Source organism: Centroberyx gerrardi, chromosome 1 (assembly GCF_048128805.1).
Source record: "Centroberyx gerrardi isolate f3 chromosome 1, fCenGer3.hap1.cur.20231027, whole genome shotgun sequence".
NCBI lineage: Eukaryota > Metazoa > Chordata > Actinopteri > Beryciformes > Berycidae > Centroberyx > Centroberyx gerrardi.
The window spans coordinates 6,165,754-6,182,981 of record NC_135997.1 but is presented as its reverse complement, the minus strand read 5'-3'; the positions used below and the strand labels follow the sequence as shown (position 1 = coordinate 6,182,981).

At 41.4% G+C, this 17,228-nt stretch overlaps 1 protein-coding gene across 1 annotated transcript; it reads right to left on the bottom strand.

The window, feature by feature from the left end:
• Positions 1-12,636: 12,636 nt before the first annotated feature.
• On the bottom strand, positions 12,637-16,751 carry LOC139929530 (proteasome subunit alpha type-4). Its single transcript, XM_071922457.1, has 9 exons — positions 16,649-16,751; positions 16,144-16,171; positions 15,992-16,034; positions 15,703-15,865; positions 15,463-15,540; positions 15,244-15,332; positions 14,038-14,168; positions 13,478-13,601; positions 12,637-12,880 (listed from the first exon to the last, which is right to left on the bottom strand). Exons 2-9 carry the CDS (start codon positions 16,144-16,146, stop codon positions 12,726-12,728), a joined length of 786 nt encoding a protein of 261 aa, XP_071778558.1. The 5' UTR covers positions 16,147-16,171; positions 16,649-16,751; the 3' UTR covers positions 12,637-12,725.
• Positions 16,752-17,228: the final 477 nt, after the last annotated feature.

The window sequence follows — 17,228 nt, the reverse complement described above, 5'->3', positions numbered from 1 at the left end:
CATCTTCCACACGCATCTGTCACCACACATAGGAAGCACCAAGCCCTGTGGTACAAAGCCTAGTAAGACTGTATTACTGGGAGCGTGTAATGAATGTGAATTTGTGGCTTTGTGTGTGTGCTTGTGTGCGTTTCTATACGTTTGTGTGTGCTTACACTTCTATACACAGAGGCATTGTCATTTTGAATGGGCCTGACTGATAAACCAAGAGGTGTATCGACCAAACACACTGGAGATTTTGTAATAGGATGTATTATGGAGATTGTAGAACATAATATGTAGGGCGAAAAGTACAAAATAAAAAAATAAGTATTGCTTTGGGGGCACCAGCACCACCACCAACAACAAATACTAAAACTACAACAAAAACAACTCCTACTCCCCTTCTTCGACCATGTAATATAAAATCAGTAGACTGAAGGCACACAGAGAAAGCTAAGAAATGCAATAAACCTGTACTGACACCTTTTAATTTCACTGTCTTTACTGTTGGTGTATTTACACTGTCCGCACCCAATCCAAACACCCAAAACGCATGTTACTGCCAGCTGTAAAGGGGTCAAAAGACGACCTCTTCCTCTGTTTTGAATAGTAAGAAAAAGTGCATATACTGTAATAACACGATTTCCTAATCCCTTGCCATTCATCTAAAAGATGTAAATATTATGAGAGGAAGTGACGTGCGCAGGCTTATTTCAGCGTAGACACCGGAGACGAATGTTAATGCATTAGGTGTGAATGTAATCCAGCTAAATCATGTTTGGACACAATCTGGACACCAGACGCATGTTAATACCAGGTGTAAAGGAGACGTGAATACACTAAAATATGAAAAAATAAAAAATAAAAAATGGTCCCTCCGCTAACAACATGGCACTAATCCCTAAAAGTTTTTCCGCTTCAAATCAACAATATATTTTACCAAATATTGTGATGTGCAATGATGAAAAAATTATATACAGTATGAATAAAAGAGGCCAATAGGAAGTGTGTTGCTTAAGGGCAATCATATGTGAAGGAGGGTTCAGTTGAAGGAGATCAATCACAACTTTAACAGTTTATGATTGATTACCTTCCCATTTTGAGATACAATCATCATGACATGAAAGTTGATTAACTTCATGTAAGTCGCTCTGGATTAGAGTGTCAGCTAAATGCCTAAAATGCAAATGTTAATGTATGTAATATAAAATAGAATGAAAGTTTTGAACATTTTCCTTGACCTGACTGGCATCATTATTGCAAAGAGCAACTTTGTAAGTTAAAAGTAATCTTAAGTTAAAAGTACCATGTAACGTCCTGGTTCGAGTCCGGCCCGGGACCTTTGTCGCATGTCATCCCCTCTCTCTCCCAATCTTTCCTGTCTCTCTCAACTATCCAATAAAGGCAAAATGCCCCCAAAAAAAACGAATAAATCACCTTTGAAAATCCCCATCCCCACCCAAAAAGTACAATCTATTAGTCGACCTCTGCACTCTTGCTGCATCTTGGCCGCAGCTAGTTTGAACTGTATTTGGGAAAGTGCAGGTTCTGAACTGCAGGTGGAGTTTTTCGGGCTGTGGCGGGTGGTGTGAGGAGAGGCGGGGGCAGTGATGGGGAGGTGGAGGTGGAGGGAGTGGAGGAGAGGGAATGTTTGGGAGGTAAAGTGAAGTGCATTACCCGCGGGCGGCCAATAGGTTGGCACTATCACATCGCCCTCCATCGCCTCCACTCAGCTCCTCCAGCTGAGTCGTACTTAGCACCATTCATAATGCATGGTCGCCCCCCCCCCTCTCACACGGCCCTGTCATGGCTTGTTCCCTTCGACAACTCGGCCCAACTCTACTTTTGCCCCTAAGAGGATGCTAACGGTTGCATAATTTAGATGCCACCCGCTGTTTTCAGGACTCGTCTCTTATCAAAAATGTAACAGGCGGAGTTTCTGGGGGAGTTTTATTTAAAGGGGGCAGTGGAAGATGGGCCGGTGGAGACAATGGATGTGGGCGTCGTCCAAAAGTAGTCCGACTTTTCTCTGCAACTTTTCCGAAACACGGCGATGGCGGTGACATGTATGGCCGACTGCTAACATGTACACATGCACATACACATGGTACGAGGAACAGAGAGAAGGTGCTGCATATTTAAAGGCATAACATTTCTGATTAACTAGAGCAAGACTAACGAGAGCAGCTCATTTTAATATAAGACTGTCGACGGATCTCCTACAGGGAGGATTTGCTCGTTCATGTCAGTTGTTGTATGTGACTTGTACATTATTTTTGGTGCATTTTCACCTTTATTTGACAGTTCAAAGTAGAGGGAGACAGGAAAGATTGGGAAAGAGAGGGGGATGACATGTGACAAAGGTCCTGGGCTGGATTCAACCCCAGGACATTGTGTTTAGACCACTGAACCACCAGGACGCCCCGACTTTTATAATTTTTGAGTCACATTCAAATTTTTAAGTCACGTTACTAATTTGGCAAACTCGACATTCTCCCTCAGATGTTGCTGAATGTCTTTCTAAAAACATGAAAAGTCTGTGTGTGTGTGTGTGTGTGCGTGTGTATGGGAGGGATCAAAGTATAAAGTATTTAATAAATCAGAGTATTTCTTAAAAGGAGTTGATAAAGGGGAACAAAAGGCCTTTTGACAGTGATGCAGGGAGCCAGCGTGGGCAGCTGCAGTCGGGCAGGTCAAGGTGAGAGAGGTCGCTGGGAGACGAACACCTGCTGTACTGCAGGACCAGGGAAAGTGTGTGAGTTCAGTCTGTCAGAGAAAACACATTGTATTTGCTTTTTATAGTTAGCCTACTTAGGTGCCAGACATTTGGCACATTGGGCGATACAATGAGTGCCAGAAAGTTTAGACAATCGAAGGAAGGCATTTGAAAGTCAGTTTAGTTCAGTTCTCTGTTACTGACAGCTTTCCTGACACTGTCAAAAATTTCCTGATGTTGTAAATCCCACCCATCTAATATCACAAACAGGTTAACTCTCAAATGCTAAGAATTATTTGCAAATCGTTGCTGTTGGGTAGCTCCAAAATATCAACTTTTTAGGAACTAAGAGCCTTGTTTTTAGCTTGATGACAATGCATTGTTGACATTATCCAATGCGTTTTGAAAGGGTTTCATAAGCCAAGGAGGTTGGAGAATTTTCTGAACCCAGAGAGAAACCATGTAATCCTTCAACTAAAATGAAAACATGAAAATCACCAAAATTGGAGATATTAAGTTTTCACCTGACAGTGATGAAATGCTATTCAATGTATGTCAAAGAGTGGAGATATTCCAAGAAGGCCTAATTAGGACCTGCACATCTAAAAGCCATAAAATTGGGTTAATTTTTGTGCCATGCCTCCACTTAGCATTCTGTCTTTTGTTTGGTGTGTTGACGTCTTGGTGGGTGCTGGGTGGACACATGAAAACACAGACAGACATACAAAAAGCCACAGTGAACCCAGTGCATCTGTGTGCATGCAGGATGTGAAAAGCTGAACTACTGAAATAGTATTATCCAGGTTGTTATCATGAGGCTAGCCTGCTGTAGCAAAGCCTCTGAAACTCCACTGCATTCTTGCATTTCACTCTATTATAAAAGAAAGTAACACAGAAGCTCCATAGAGGAGTTGTGAACTGACATTAAATGGGAAAATTAAAAAACATCTTTAGGCTGTAACATTTCTGGTCATTTTGTTGTTTGTTGAATCAGAAAATAGAACAATTATTCTGCATATAATGGAGAAATTCACATTGAGTTCAAGGTGTAATTCAAGGTGGGAATTGATGGAGTTGATTCCAAACACAAATTTTCTGTATTCTCGATTCCAAAAACGAAAACGTAGAGGGTGCAAGCAGATCTTGTAAAATAAACAGCGCAATATTAATTGCCACCACGCTACCGATGTGTGTGGTGTAGAATTAAGCATTTTGTTAGCAGTCAGCGGCAGTGCCTAATACCTGGTCTAGTCTCTCCCTCTCCCGCTTTCTCACTCTGTTGCCGGGCAAACTTGAGCCACTTGTACGGAGGGGAATTAAGCTCTGGGATTCACTCGTACATGAGCATGTGGGGAATCTACATTTTGTGTACTGTGTTGAATCGACTCCAGAGCTTTGGAGTCGGTTCTCGATTCCCAAATGCCTGGAATCGAAGAATCGATTATTTTTGGAATCGACTCCTGGGGTCCCAGTAACAGCTACTGCAGCTTTCTGAAACAGCAAGTAAAACAGTAAGAAGACAATGGGAGGGATATTCAAGAAATCAAAGCACAGTCACACCTCTTCCCTACGTTAACCTCGCCCCGGGGCATTTGTGTGCCGCATAAACACTGAACACTATGCAGAAGAACGGCCTGGAGGGCAGTGTATTATGGCCTTGGCACTCAACCCAACAGCTCTGTTTGTCATCATGTTCCCTAACCTTGCATTGTGTTTCATTGGTGAAGTTGAATAACAGCTAGAAGAACATGGCAGAGGCACGGAAGACCGGCATGGTTTGCTAACTATGTAACATCCACACTTGGCTTGTTTCCTGTAGCAAACAGAAAAGACCCATGCTGATCCATGTCTTCCTGTAGTGCTGTACTGCTCTTAGTAAACAGATCTTATTCACTCTTTTTGGGGCTTTTTTGCCTTTATTATGATAGTTTTACAGTAAAGATAGACAGGAAAAATTAGGAGAGAGAGAGAGGGATGACATGCAACAAAGGTCCTGGGTTGGATTCAAACCCAGGACCTTACATGGCACATGCCTTCACCCACTGAGCCACCAGGACACCCGGTCTTATTCACTCTTAAAGCGTGCAAACTCCCCCATTAGTTCTCATTTAGCATGCTGTGTAGCATGTGACCTGGCTTTCTATGCTTTTGTTTCTACGATATAAAGTTAAACCAAACAAGGCAACAGCAAACATGTCATGATGAAGTTCAGTAACAAATGTGTCACCTTGTTTTGAGCTGTAACTGTAGTTTGCCCTTGGGCCAATCAGTGTTGTTTTGGATGCTGGAATGCAGCTGTGAGATGCATCATTTCCCCAAGTTTTGCCACAATCGGATCAGTGGTGTCTGAGATATTGCGTGTGACACGTGGATGAGTGAAGAAATGATGTAGTGCCACCCATGCAATCGCACCTTTCTAAAGCGAGGGAAGAAGTAAATCTTGGAGTTTGAAGGTTTTGTGTGAGACTTTTAGCAAAAAAAAAAACATCAAAAAAGCACAAAAGTAATACATTAGAAATCAGATCAGTTCATCCAACTTTGCCATACATTCTGTCGGTGGCATCAAATGTTGAAATACACATTATGTAGAGGCGATTCATCATGGGTTTCTTTTTGCTTTAACTGACCGAAGAGAGAGAGTTGCATCAGTGTGCAATGGCAGAACCCATTGGTTTCCATGAAGAATGCCAACAATAGTATTATGCAAGCTGTTTTTAGAGGCCACAAAGCTATAAATCTTTTCCTCATTGTGTGACAAGTGTCCCACGAAGAAACAAAACAAAACGTCAAGGTATTTCCTTGGACAAACTTATGATTATGGGACTAAATAGCATCAGTCGTCACTGCACAGGCTCAAACCGGTAACACAGAATGCACAATTGCTTTTGGTGCAGGAATACTGTCAAACTATTGCCTTTATTTGGTTTGATGCTGAATTCAGGTTTATCATGCATGATGTGTTAAGTGTTTTCTTACAATTACACTCTGAATGTCGACTTTTCTTGGATCCTTCAGATGTGAGAAAGGTGTAAATCTGTGCTGCTCTGTTTAGAAAGGAGAGAGTGACGTGGTTTGACAGAGGTTGAACAGCAAAGTGGATTGAGAGCATGACTCTGAACTTTCCATTCCTTCCCTTACTACTTGACTGCTTCTCCACACAATAAGAGTCCATCACCACTGCCTTATTTGGTAAGCAATGACAAGTGCCCATTGTTCCAGAAACAGACCAGCGCCTCTGCAAAAGCATTTTAATCGTGGCACAAACAACAAGAGGGAAATGATGGGTACAGCTCACCTTGACCTTAGCTTGAACACCATGTAATTTTGAGTTTATCCAATGGGGTGTGAAGCGGTTTCATAAGCCCAAGAGGTTGGAAAATATTCTCAACCCATATGTAATCCCTGTAATCCTTCAACTGAAGTTAAAACATGAAAATCACCAAACTTGGAGTTACAAGTTTTTCACATGGCAACAGTGACACAATGTTATTTAGAGGTCCAGTGAATATTCTGTCCAAAAAGTCTGATCAGGCCAGTATACCACATAACATGCTATTATGTGCCAGTAGCAACAACAGCTTAATGCAGCTCTCCATAATAGGTCATATCAGGAAGGCTTGTAATTATTGTTTACTTCAATGGAAATCCTGGCTCCATTTATGGTGAAGCGCTTGTTCTGGGTCTGTAATCTCAAGGATGCGGGGATCACAGAGCTGCAGCGCCACTCCGTAACCCTCGCAAAATTACCGTCATGGATGAGAAGATTATTTAATTCCTGATTCCTAGTAAGGTTAGGATTTCAGACAAGAGTGTGTGGCCTTAAATAGGGACTTGATGGTAGATAGGAGGGTCGGTATTAGTGCTATATGATCCCCATGTCCTGTACCGTGTCACTCGCTCCAAAATGAAATCCGGCATGGATTTGATTTTGACTGCATGTGTTACATATTATCAAGGTGAAGGGACAAAGATTTACTCACACAGTCCAGCTTCTTCTCCCAATTCATTTTCCCCAACTGACAGCTGACATCACATTTTTCAGTCTAAGCCATATTTGACATACTGCAACGTATACCATATTGCTGTTGTCGTATCTCCTCGCATCTCCAAAATGTCAACTTTCCAGGAACTAAGAAAAACAGCCTTGTTTTTGCATTTCTGAGTTTATCCAGTGGGTTTTGAAAGGTTTCGTCAGATCAAGAGTTGTAGAATTTCCTCAACCCATAGAGGAGCATGCAATCCTTCAGCTGAGGTGAAAACATGAAAATGATCAAACTTGGAGTTATGTGGTTTACACCTGACAGTGACGAATGTTCAGCAGAGATAACAGCTTGTGTTATGTCAATGTGTGAATGAATAATACCCCCTCAATGAGTTATAAACCTATGATTTGTGGGACATACTCTCCATGAAAAAGGCACTACTTTCTTCATGACCAATGGACAAAGATATCAGGAGTAGGGAAGAGTAGAGTGAATCTTTATTGTCCCCATGGGGCAGTTTGCTTCACAGCCAGTAGTCAAACAGAAAAAACACATAGTGTACACATACAGCAATAAACATACAGTAAATAAAATAAATAAATACAGCAACAGCACCAGCTAATGATGGAAGCTCAGAACTAGTTTGGATTCCATTGGCCAACACAGCTAAGTATGACCTCTTATGCAAATTTATTTAGCGGCCGGGACAAAAGCCTTCCTGTACCTGTTGGTCCCACACTTGGGAAAGCAAAAAGCAAAGCAAAATATGCTCCCTGTCGCAAATCCCGTAGATGAGAATGGAGAGAAAAGCCGAGCCTGTGAGCCAGTTCTGTGAGGTTCACTGGGTCCAAGGCAACGCTAAACAAGAGGCTGTGTGGTATGATCGTCTCCTGCGCTGCCAGCGATATGTGGCCAAAACTCTCAAGATCAGTGAAGGGATCAAGATCAAGGGCTTTGAAATGGCAACAGTCCCTCGTCATGTTTAGCCTCATATGCTAACCGGTGTTTTTCCCCCTGGGATGGAGGGAGAGAGGGGAGAGATGATTGCCTCGCTGGGACACTCCCCCTGGTTCCTGTCTGCTCTCATACTCCCCCCTTTTTCTCTCTTCGTTCTCTCTTCCTTCCTCCTCTATCTCCTCCTCCTCCTCCTCCTCCAGCGCTAGCAGGATAACATACCGCCTGCCTCTTGTTTGGATAAGTTAGTGCTGAGACGTCAGCCTCGGTTCTGATGTATACCACCTGCCTTGGCCTCCGGCTGACCTCGTACTCCGGCTCCCACTGCAGAGACATTCCAGTGCTTTTCTGGGGCCGTGTTTACACTGCAGCAGATTACCCCTCCTCCTCCTATCTGCTTCATCACGCTGGACAGTGGTGGGCCTCTTCATCTCCGTCCAGAAACAAACCTCGGCCCGCGTGGATCTCGAAGAATAGGAGTGGTAAAGCCGGCAAGAATGTGTATCGTCCCAGAGATCTTCGGCGGGAAGAGTAGCGTTCAAGAGTAGGGATTTTTTCGTAAAATGAGTGAAATTTTGGACGTGGAAATGAAACCCTTACACTATCCAAACCCATCTAGTGAAATGGGATGTGGGCTTGTTGTCAGCGGACCGGGCATCTCTGTTTCTCCGTCTCCAGTCCTTCAGCTGCCAAGATCCTCCCCCTCACAAGCCGAGCGAGACCAAGGGCTCGACGCGGCGAGGGCTCATGTGAACACCATGACCTCACCGCCTCTGCCCTTTGAATGAATTAGCGCTGTTGATTTACACTTTAAATCCGCTTAAGATCCCAAAACGAAAGATTGACGTCAAATGAAAAAGGAAAGAAAGATTTTCGTTTTAAGAGGCTGGCCCAGCTTTTATCTCGGATTTCAGTAACTCGGACTTTAACGGGCGCAGCGCCGCTATTTCGCTCGATGTAACCTTCAGCTTGGTCTGTCATCAAGGTCTGATAAGAGCAGCTCGGCCGTCAAAGTTGTTTTACTGTATGATACATTGGCTTATGTTAGGGCAAATACCACGATATTAAAGGAGCGCCCCTATTTTTAGATTGGAACCCCGTTTATCACCTCATAATAAGCATATTACAATCACAATCACAATGTAATAAATGTATTACTTTTACACTCCTAAAACATTCGGACCACACAGAAAAAGTCCAAAGCCATGGGAGATTGCAACGATTATAGATGTGGTGCATTATGGGTATTACAGTTTTGGCCGTTTTAGAGCTTTCAAAGCCTTGCCATTTTAAATATTGAACATCGAAAATGTGAAAAAGTTGTATCCCAGTCCAAGAACCACTTTGCTCATCTATGTAGTTGAAGTTGTAGTGTCACGTACTAGACTGACAAATCAACCAATCAGAATCCTCCACACTGCAGTTAATTGCATTTTTAGGCGGGCAGAAACAGGGCTAAAAATCTTACAAATTTTCCTTTCAAGATGACTTGCAGTCAAACGCTGTCAAGGAAATTTGTGGGGTTTTTTCCTCGCTTGAATGAATCCTGAAAAATTTGTCAAAATGAGTTAATCGTCTACATCAGTGATTCTCAACCTTTTTCATATCAAGGACCCCTAATTTAGTACACATCTCAGACCCAAATCTGAGAATATTTTATTTTTATTTTTTCCACTTCTATCTGTAGAGTATGTAGAGAGATAACAGTGAAAAAAATGACCAAAATAGTCATTCTTCTACATTCTGTAATTGTGTTAAGAAATAATGGTGAAGTTTAACAATTGATCAATTTGCTGGAGACCCCTTTGGAACCGCCTCAAGGACCCCTGGTGGTCCCCGGACCCCACGTTGAGAACCACTGGTCTACATGATCATGAAGTGGACAGATACAGTAGGATATGATCTCGGCCTGAGGAGTTTTCTGGAGAGATACATGTGATCTAGGAGTTTTCTGGACCTGATTCTGTAACATCAGAGTCAGAATAAAAAATAAAAGTTTTACTGGCCATGTAAGTTTGCAATCTGGCTTGGTGGGTTGCTCACGTAAATCACATTAAACATAAAACAACACAAAATTCTAAAAGAAGGAGTAGATAAAACAAATTTAAAGTGGACATTTAGGGAATAGGTCTGTTTTGGGTATAAGGTCAAGAGAAACTAGGCAAGACATTTGGGGCAGTAAACCCTGTAATGGTCATGTCATGATGTGTGGTTCAACATTACCAGCAGCTGGTTTCAATCCTGTCGTGACTCGTGACCACCTACACAGTCTGTAACTGAGTGGCCATTACTGATCACACACTGATAACACACACACACACAGTGTCAGACTCACCACCTGCTGTTTGACTCATCAAAACTCTATTGGTTTTACTCATCACATGACATGAACATCATTATCTCCTGCACTTTGTGAAATCATCATTTGATATACAAAATTATTAACAATTACAAAAAAACTTCATCTTATCTCATGAATGAATTACCACATAATCACTTATAATCTGTTTGACTCATGTACAAATACAAATTTTACAATTAGACAATATAGCAAGGCAGTGAATGTAATTAATGTGTTAAAATCTGTCATGGTCCTTGCAGCAAGCAGTCTTTACATTAGGTCTGCATGTCAGTCACTCTGTGTTGATCAACTGCAGTGTCCAGTATTTACTGACCAATCCCATCTAACTGCTTCCCTTAAAACAAAAGATTGTTCCTCTTTCACATCATTTTTATTGGTAACTGTGGACATCTGAACATGAAATGCCTTAATTTTGGATCGATATTGTTATTCTACATGGAAGCATTTTTTCTGACATATTAGCAGAAAGACGAGCGTCACTAACCTCAAGACATTCACTCAGTGCACACTATCGCCATCAAGTGGTAAGTATCTTAGATTAGAAAGAACATTTTAAAAGGGAATCAAAGGGACCGAGGTGACCATGAAAGCACAATTTGAATCATAATCTGAAATGCACTGGACCAGGGCATGACGCAGCTTTCTGCATCATAGAAAGTATTCCTTTCAATCCATCAAAAAAAAGGCAGAAGGCAGAATTTGTTGCAAGCAATGCATGCGACAGTCAGTGGAAATAATATGCCTTATCATGAAAAGTTATATGCAGGACGTCTGTGTAGATTCATTTCAGTCGTCCAGGTAGTGAGATGTCCAAAAAAACAGTAAAAACAAAATCCACTGAACTTAAAATGAAGACCTGCCTACCTGGAACCTGGACAAGTTTCGTCCTCAGATCCTGGGACTCACCTGGGGGAGAGAACCTCCTGCGCACCCTAGACACAAATTACATACAGGTGACATTTTAGTGAAAGCCAGCAACATACTGCCATCATTTATAACTGTATATGAAAACAGGCTGAACCAAAAGATGCAAACATCGATGGGATGAAGGTCTGAAGTAACATCTCACTGGATTATTGAAATCCTCATCACCATACATACTGTACACTATGAAAACTATAATCTGTCAACTGTGTAATCTTCAAAACACTGTCTGTCCCTGGAGGGCTACAGACACATTTATGCATATGATTTGGGAATGCCCAGATTATTTAGATTTTGGCTGTGTTGCATTATGTATGAGTGAGACAGCAGAGAGGTCCATATACCTTCATCTCAAACAGTGTCGTTATTAAATTATTTTTCTGATCTACAGCTTTCCAGAGCAAAGCACTGCAGTCTATTGGCAGGTTTAACAGCAGTGTTGTGTTGCTTTACACTGGAAGCCTCTACATATATTCATGAAACACCAATGGACATTTGTGATCAATTGTGTCAATTGGTTATTATATTCATATATGTAATGAATGCATTTTTACTTATGATATTGTAGTGGAGGTCCTGTGACTACAAATATCAGTAAAATTATGTCATCGCAAAAACAAAACAGGCCTTTCAGATGATTTTACCCACCATGCACCACTGTAACAATACATCTAAAAGACTAACAGCACCATCAAGTGGCAAAGAAAAATCCTTCATTCGATAGAGAGCAGAACATTTATCACGACATGAAGAATAACCTGAAGAGCAAAGGACCAACACAAAGTCTCTGATCATTTGATGCACCAGCGGTCTTACAGCGTACAGCTTCTTTTTGATTTCCTCCATGACATCAGCGGTTTTAATGGGTTTTCGGAGGGAAGCCAGCAGCAGCGTCAGTGGGTTTGAGTCTGTGCCCAGTTTCAAAGCAACAAATCCTGTTCCTTCCAGCATGATCGACGGTTTTATTACAGATCAAGCAAATTCAGAAACACGCTCCAGAGCTTGTGAAAACATTTCTATCAAAGGATTTAATTTGCTTTAACTCAGTTATAAATGGGATGCATTTTAGTGCATCGACCCGTTATCCCCTTAGCGGACTGTTCGTTTTTTACTTCTTCTAAATGCTGTTCTACTACCAAACCTCCTTCTGTATGTTGGTTACTTGGTGTTAAAAGCATCATCCTGTTTCTCATTTGGATTCTCAAAATGAGTTGGCATTCAAAGATGTGGCAGGAAGAGAAACTATTTCATGTTACTGGTAATGTTTCTGTCTTCACGATAAGATGATTTTCTGTAGGATTTCTAATGGTTATAATGTGCTGCTTTATTGATCCCTGTAGGTAAATTCTCTGTTTGATTGCCCCCCTCCACGGAGGTCAGAGGTCAGCGTCAGATACAGAGCAGCATCACTGGACCTGGTATGGATTCAGTGTCTTGCTCAAGGACACTTCAGCAGGGTGGACGCTTACTTATGTGGTTGATGGACATTCTCTCTAACCACAAGGCCACCCTTCATGTTTTTTTGGTATGATAATACATATACTGGAACTCTGAATTATTTATGTTAAACTACCATATTAACATACTGGATTATGAAGTTACCAAATAACTAAATACTTTGCAGTTAAGAAGAAGAATGCTGATTTGAGGTTCATTTTCCCTTTGAATCTCTTCCCTTTGTTTTGTGATGAGGATACTGACACCGACATATCATCAACAGTTTCCAAAGTTTTAATGTAAAAGACAAAACACATTACAGGATTTGGTGAAACTAGGGGGGGGGGAAATAAATCAGACGGTGTGCTCATTTGTCCTTTTCTTTCTGCTCCTTCTCCTTCTTGTCCTTCTCAGCCTTGGCCTCCTCTGCCTCGTGTCTCTTGATGAGTTCCTCCACCTCCTTCTGTTTCAGCACCTTGATCTTTGTCTTCCCGTCTTCCCGGGTCAGAGTGGCGATCTCCACTGAAGAGGACAAAGAATTACTGTGTTAGATATTCCATTCATACTCCATTTTGACTAAATCTGGTTGCTGTCCAGGGGCCGGATTCACAAAACGTCCTTAGGAAAATAATCTTAAGAGCTATTTCTTAACTTTAGTCTTAAGGAAAATGTTAAGATTACATTTGTTGAAATAGTTCTTAAATATTTTCTTATCTTTACTTTAATGGGATTATTGAAAGCAAAGTTCTCAAATTTGTTCTTAAATTTTAAATTAACCTTCCATTTGACTTGGAATTGTTGCAGTGAAAAGGTAAACCTCTAAATTAATTCATTTAAACACACATTTTAGACAATTAAGTAGGAATTTCAAAGTATTAATAGTTTTATTTACTGTATCTTACATTTTAAGCTTAACATTTTATTGTTAAGCTTTTATTTTTAACCGTTTTTATCTGGTGTATGTACTAGCAAATTAGACAGTTACACTCAAAAGGCCTTAGTAAAGCTAACAGGCTAGCTGGACCGCCCCAGGAGTCAGTAACAGCCTACACAAAGAGCCTGTGATTTCACATTAAACTAATTAGAATATGAAGCCAAAACAAAGTACTTTGCTCTCACCTTTCTCTGCTGAGAGCTTGCTGACATCCATAGTTTTGTTGAGGACTTTGACGGCCAGGGCCAGAGCAGAGGACAGAGTCATCTCCCCCTCTTTGAAGTCCTGCTTCAGCATGGACACTGCAGCCTGGGGACAGGAAGTCAGCATGTCAACACAACACAGAGGAGCAACTGAATTTCAACACCATCCATGGACAAATTCATTCATTCAACCTCTCATTTGTCGCTCTAAATAGCATTGGCATCTGGTGAGCATTCTACATTGAAGTTTAAAATAATATGCCTGGCCAACCAAAACAGCTACAGTTTTGCACCATCTACAGTAAGAGCTCATTACTACAAGACCTTTTACAGGCAAACCAAGTTAAATTTACATCAACTTCTTATAAAAATCTAATATTTTTTATACCGAAAGCATGCAATTCATATTCCTGACTGGCGTATCACTCTCTTACAACATTTCTCTTATTTGGGAAAACACAACAACTTTGCAACGCTGCTTGGTGTATCTGATGCGATTCATCTAGCACGCAGTCTCATCATCAATGCTGCATCAGACTTACAGCGCTGTTGTTGCCGATGCAGGTTGCCTTCCAGCCTCCGTAGTTGCCGCTGGGGTCGCTCTGGTACAGCTGGAAGCCGTAGTGTTTGTCCCAGCCCATGTACAGCAGAGAAACACCGAACGGCCTCTTGCCTGCGGAGACAAACCACAGAGCCGTTAGAGAAATCCATCATCCATGTGAGTTTTACACAAAGGAAGATTTGTCTGTGCTCTTTCAGCCCAGAAACAGATTTAACCAACTGCCATACAATAGTTTTGTGAGAGCGATTAATCATTCCTCCCACTAGTCTGACTTCTGTGACACACTGTGTAAAAGAAAGGACAAATAGAAATCTCTTCACAGACTGTAAACCTCTCCCTCCGCCTCCCACCCCCTTAAAATCTTAAATGTGAGGTGCGAGTTCTACAGATTTTAATAGCCAACTAGTTATGTGAATGCAGAGTCTGAAATATGGAAAGTGTACAAACCTGATGCCAATTGAGGCACTTGGAAGAAGACCATTTGGTGGCTACTATATATAAAAGGACTTGTTTTCTGTGCAGTTCTGCTTCACTCCCTGACGAAGGCTATGATGCCGAAATGTGTCAGTTTTATTTTTTTTATATTTTTTGGGGGCATTTTGGCCTTTATTAGATAGTTCAAAGCTGAGAGAGACAGGGAAGACCAGGAGAGAGAGGGGGATGACATGCAAAAAAGGTTCTGGGTCGGATTTGAACCCATGATGTCGTGGTTACATGGTATGCGTCTTAGCCACTGAGGTACCAGGACGCCCCCACGTCAGAGTTTTTAATAGTTCATCTGAACATGCCGTTTAAATAAAGGTATTTTAAATATATTTTGGTAGAGTGCCTTGGATCTTTTCTTTGTTAATAAATGGAAAGTGTACAGTTTCTGATAAATATTGCTGAAACTGGTTTTTTTCAAGCTGACACTAAGCATATGTTAAATGAACTAAAAAAAAAAATGCACAACTGAACACAAAAGACATTTACATCCCCAAACATAACGGACCCCTGTCAACAAGACTAGGTGTCCCTAGTGATAGCAAAATGTTAAACTGACATTATGTTAAACCACAGGTGAACGTATGGTGCTCTGCCTACAGCCCAGCCTAAAAATAAGGAATTCACTCGACTGCAATCCTTCAGCAACATGAGGCGATACAGGCGACACCCTGACATGCAGGGTGACCATCAGGCAGTTTACCTCCAAACTGTGTGTAGGCCTGCTTGATGTCACACAGAGCCGTCACCAGCTGCTCACAGGGGATTGGCTCCTGATACTGCAACAAATATCTGTGAAGAGAAAACTGAACTGGTCAACAAGCACTGAGGGAGTTTTAGAAGCCTTGTAGGTGAACGTCATTAATAACTAGAAACTTGAGGACGAATATCAATCGTTGACAGAATTTCCTCTGAAACTTACCTCTGTGCAATTAGCCGCAGCTCATTTGTTAGTACGTTAGCATCTGATGTAATCCCAGCAACACTGCAAGCCATGTCTCTGAAAGACAATCACACAAGAGACCACAATACAGTGCTGAACTGAAAGAAGCACGACTGTTGTTTTTAAATAAAAGAGGTGCTCAAAAAGTGTCAGCTTCAGATCTACAAGAATGACTAAGTGGTGGCTGCTGGGTGTCCATTTGTACTTCAGTTCACTCACTCGTTCAGCTTGTAGATCTTCTCAGAGAAGAAGACTTCGTCCAGCAGCTTGTGGATGTTTCGCCTCTCTGCGGCCAGCAGCACTCCGTCGTTTGCCAGGATCCCCAGACATGTTCCAGCGTGACCGATGGCTTCCATGGCATACTCCACCTGATACAGCCGTCCTGTTAAATATAGTCACAAGGTTTGTTTTGATCATATTTGGCTAGAAATGTTAAAACCTTGAGGACTTGGCCAGTGGCCTGTTCAAGGAAGCTAGGCAAAGAGAGTCAGAAAGAAACAACACTTGCCTTCAGGAGAGAAAATGGTCGTCCGGGAATCATATCTGCGAGACTAAATAAAATCAAGAAACAGCTATTAACAAAACAAGCATAATGAAACAAATAGTAGCATATTTACGACTATAAATGTATTTGTGATATTTATGAAGACAGACACCCACCATTTTTCACTTGACTGGAATTTTAATCCTGCAAAATAAGACAAAAGTTGTCATAAACTACCAGCACGAAAAACATACAGGAGACAACCAGCAGCATCCATACTGTCTGTCAGATAAGACGGTACAGCTTGTTGCTGATGGGACTGACACACACAGCTCCGTATTTACAGCTAGTGGAGAAAGCATCTCACATCCTAAACCTTAAAATCGCATCATCTAAGAAGCAAGTACTAGAGAATACATTTGGGCCTAGATTGCTAGCAACAACACCATGTATGATAATTCAGTCCTCTCTACCCCTTAGTGCCAGTGGACGGCAGCTAGCTAACTCTAGGCAGTGACAATGAATCTGCAATATCTGTGCATGCTAGTTTGTTAGCATGCTAGCTAGCTAGCAATAAAGAAACCGTCTTCTGATTAGGACAGCGCCAGATTGTTCGCATCCTGTTAGATGACGCTGAAATAAAACAATCCTTAGACTTATGGTAAAATACATATATATTACCTTCGTTAAAAGAAACAACGTTAGCCTTCCTTCCCAGGCTGAGAAGTCCACTTTCAGTTTGATGTTGCCTGACAGACACACACTGGGATCCTGTGCAGTTTACATAGCAGCGCCACCTGTCGTTCTGGAGGACCAATCAGTTCTTCGTCTTTAACATTTTATGGCGGTTGGCATCCAATAAGTCGCATTACCGCCACCTACTGGCTTCTGTCAATATTGCGGAAGAGGATAGGGCCATGTGAAAAATGTGAGTTTTGAGATTAGACTTTAGTCTTAGATTTCTGACTTTACTCTTTAATTCTGACTTTATTTATCTCACTCACAAACCCTGATCATCATTATTGAAAATGAATTTTGCATTGATTTGTCACACTACACTGTGACAAATCTTGTTCTCCCCTGGTCATGAAGAAACAATGTAATTGTATATCACATTTGTTGTGACACCCCACAAAATCACTGATCAGTAACCTGTCTCTTTAAAAAAATAAAAATAAAAATAAAAATAAAAATAAAAATAAACTCCTGTTGGTTCCCTGCTGCTGTACCAATTAACAGAATGCAACAATCAAAGGGAATA